Consider the following 483-nt stretch of genomic DNA (forward strand, 5'->3'; position numbering starts at 1 on the left):
ATAGCGTACACCACATACGAAGCTCTCAGGTTATTCATTAGTTACAATGGGATTATAGTCCATAGTGTTGGAGAACAAGGGTTACTCCAAGATTGTGTTCCCCACATACCCCCAACTCATACTCACTTTTTTTTTTTTTGCTCTACAAATGTTTGTTCTTTTTAGTCATGCCCTTTGCTTGACCCTTTGTATCTTACAAAACTTGTCTTAGTCTCAATTTTTTTATTTTTGAAAATATTTATTAAAAAGATAGAAACTACAAGGAACATAAGGAAATGTGGTCACTAACAAAACCCAAGTAGAAGGAGAAGGGGCTTCCTTCCCTCCTCATATCATATTAGTGACGGATGAGGTAGGAGGCAAAACGTTTTATTGTCCACCTTAAAGTGCCGGAAGTGATGTTGTCATGGGAGGTTGTGTTAAGTTGCATGCTGTGTACTATGAGTCTTCCTCACGTCGGAGCAGACATGGGTAGAACATACA

General features: G+C 38.7%; 1 protein-coding gene across 1 annotated transcript in view; it reads right to left on the reverse strand.

The window, feature by feature from the left end:
* Nucleotides 1-419: 419 nt before the first annotated feature.
* Nucleotides 420-483, reverse strand: part of LOC138793961 (olfactory receptor 52K2-like) — a 1,002-nt gene continuing 938 nt past the window's right edge. The window contains exon 1 of the mRNA XM_069972728.1: nucleotides 420-483. This exon is cut by the window's right edge and continues 938 nt beyond it. Coding sequence (XP_069828829.1) covers nucleotides 420-483 — 64 coding nt within the window.

This window comes from Dendropsophus ebraccatus, chromosome 5 (genome assembly GCF_027789765.1).
Source record: "Dendropsophus ebraccatus isolate aDenEbr1 chromosome 5, aDenEbr1.pat, whole genome shotgun sequence".
NCBI lineage: Eukaryota > Metazoa > Chordata > Amphibia > Anura > Hylidae > Dendropsophus > Dendropsophus ebraccatus.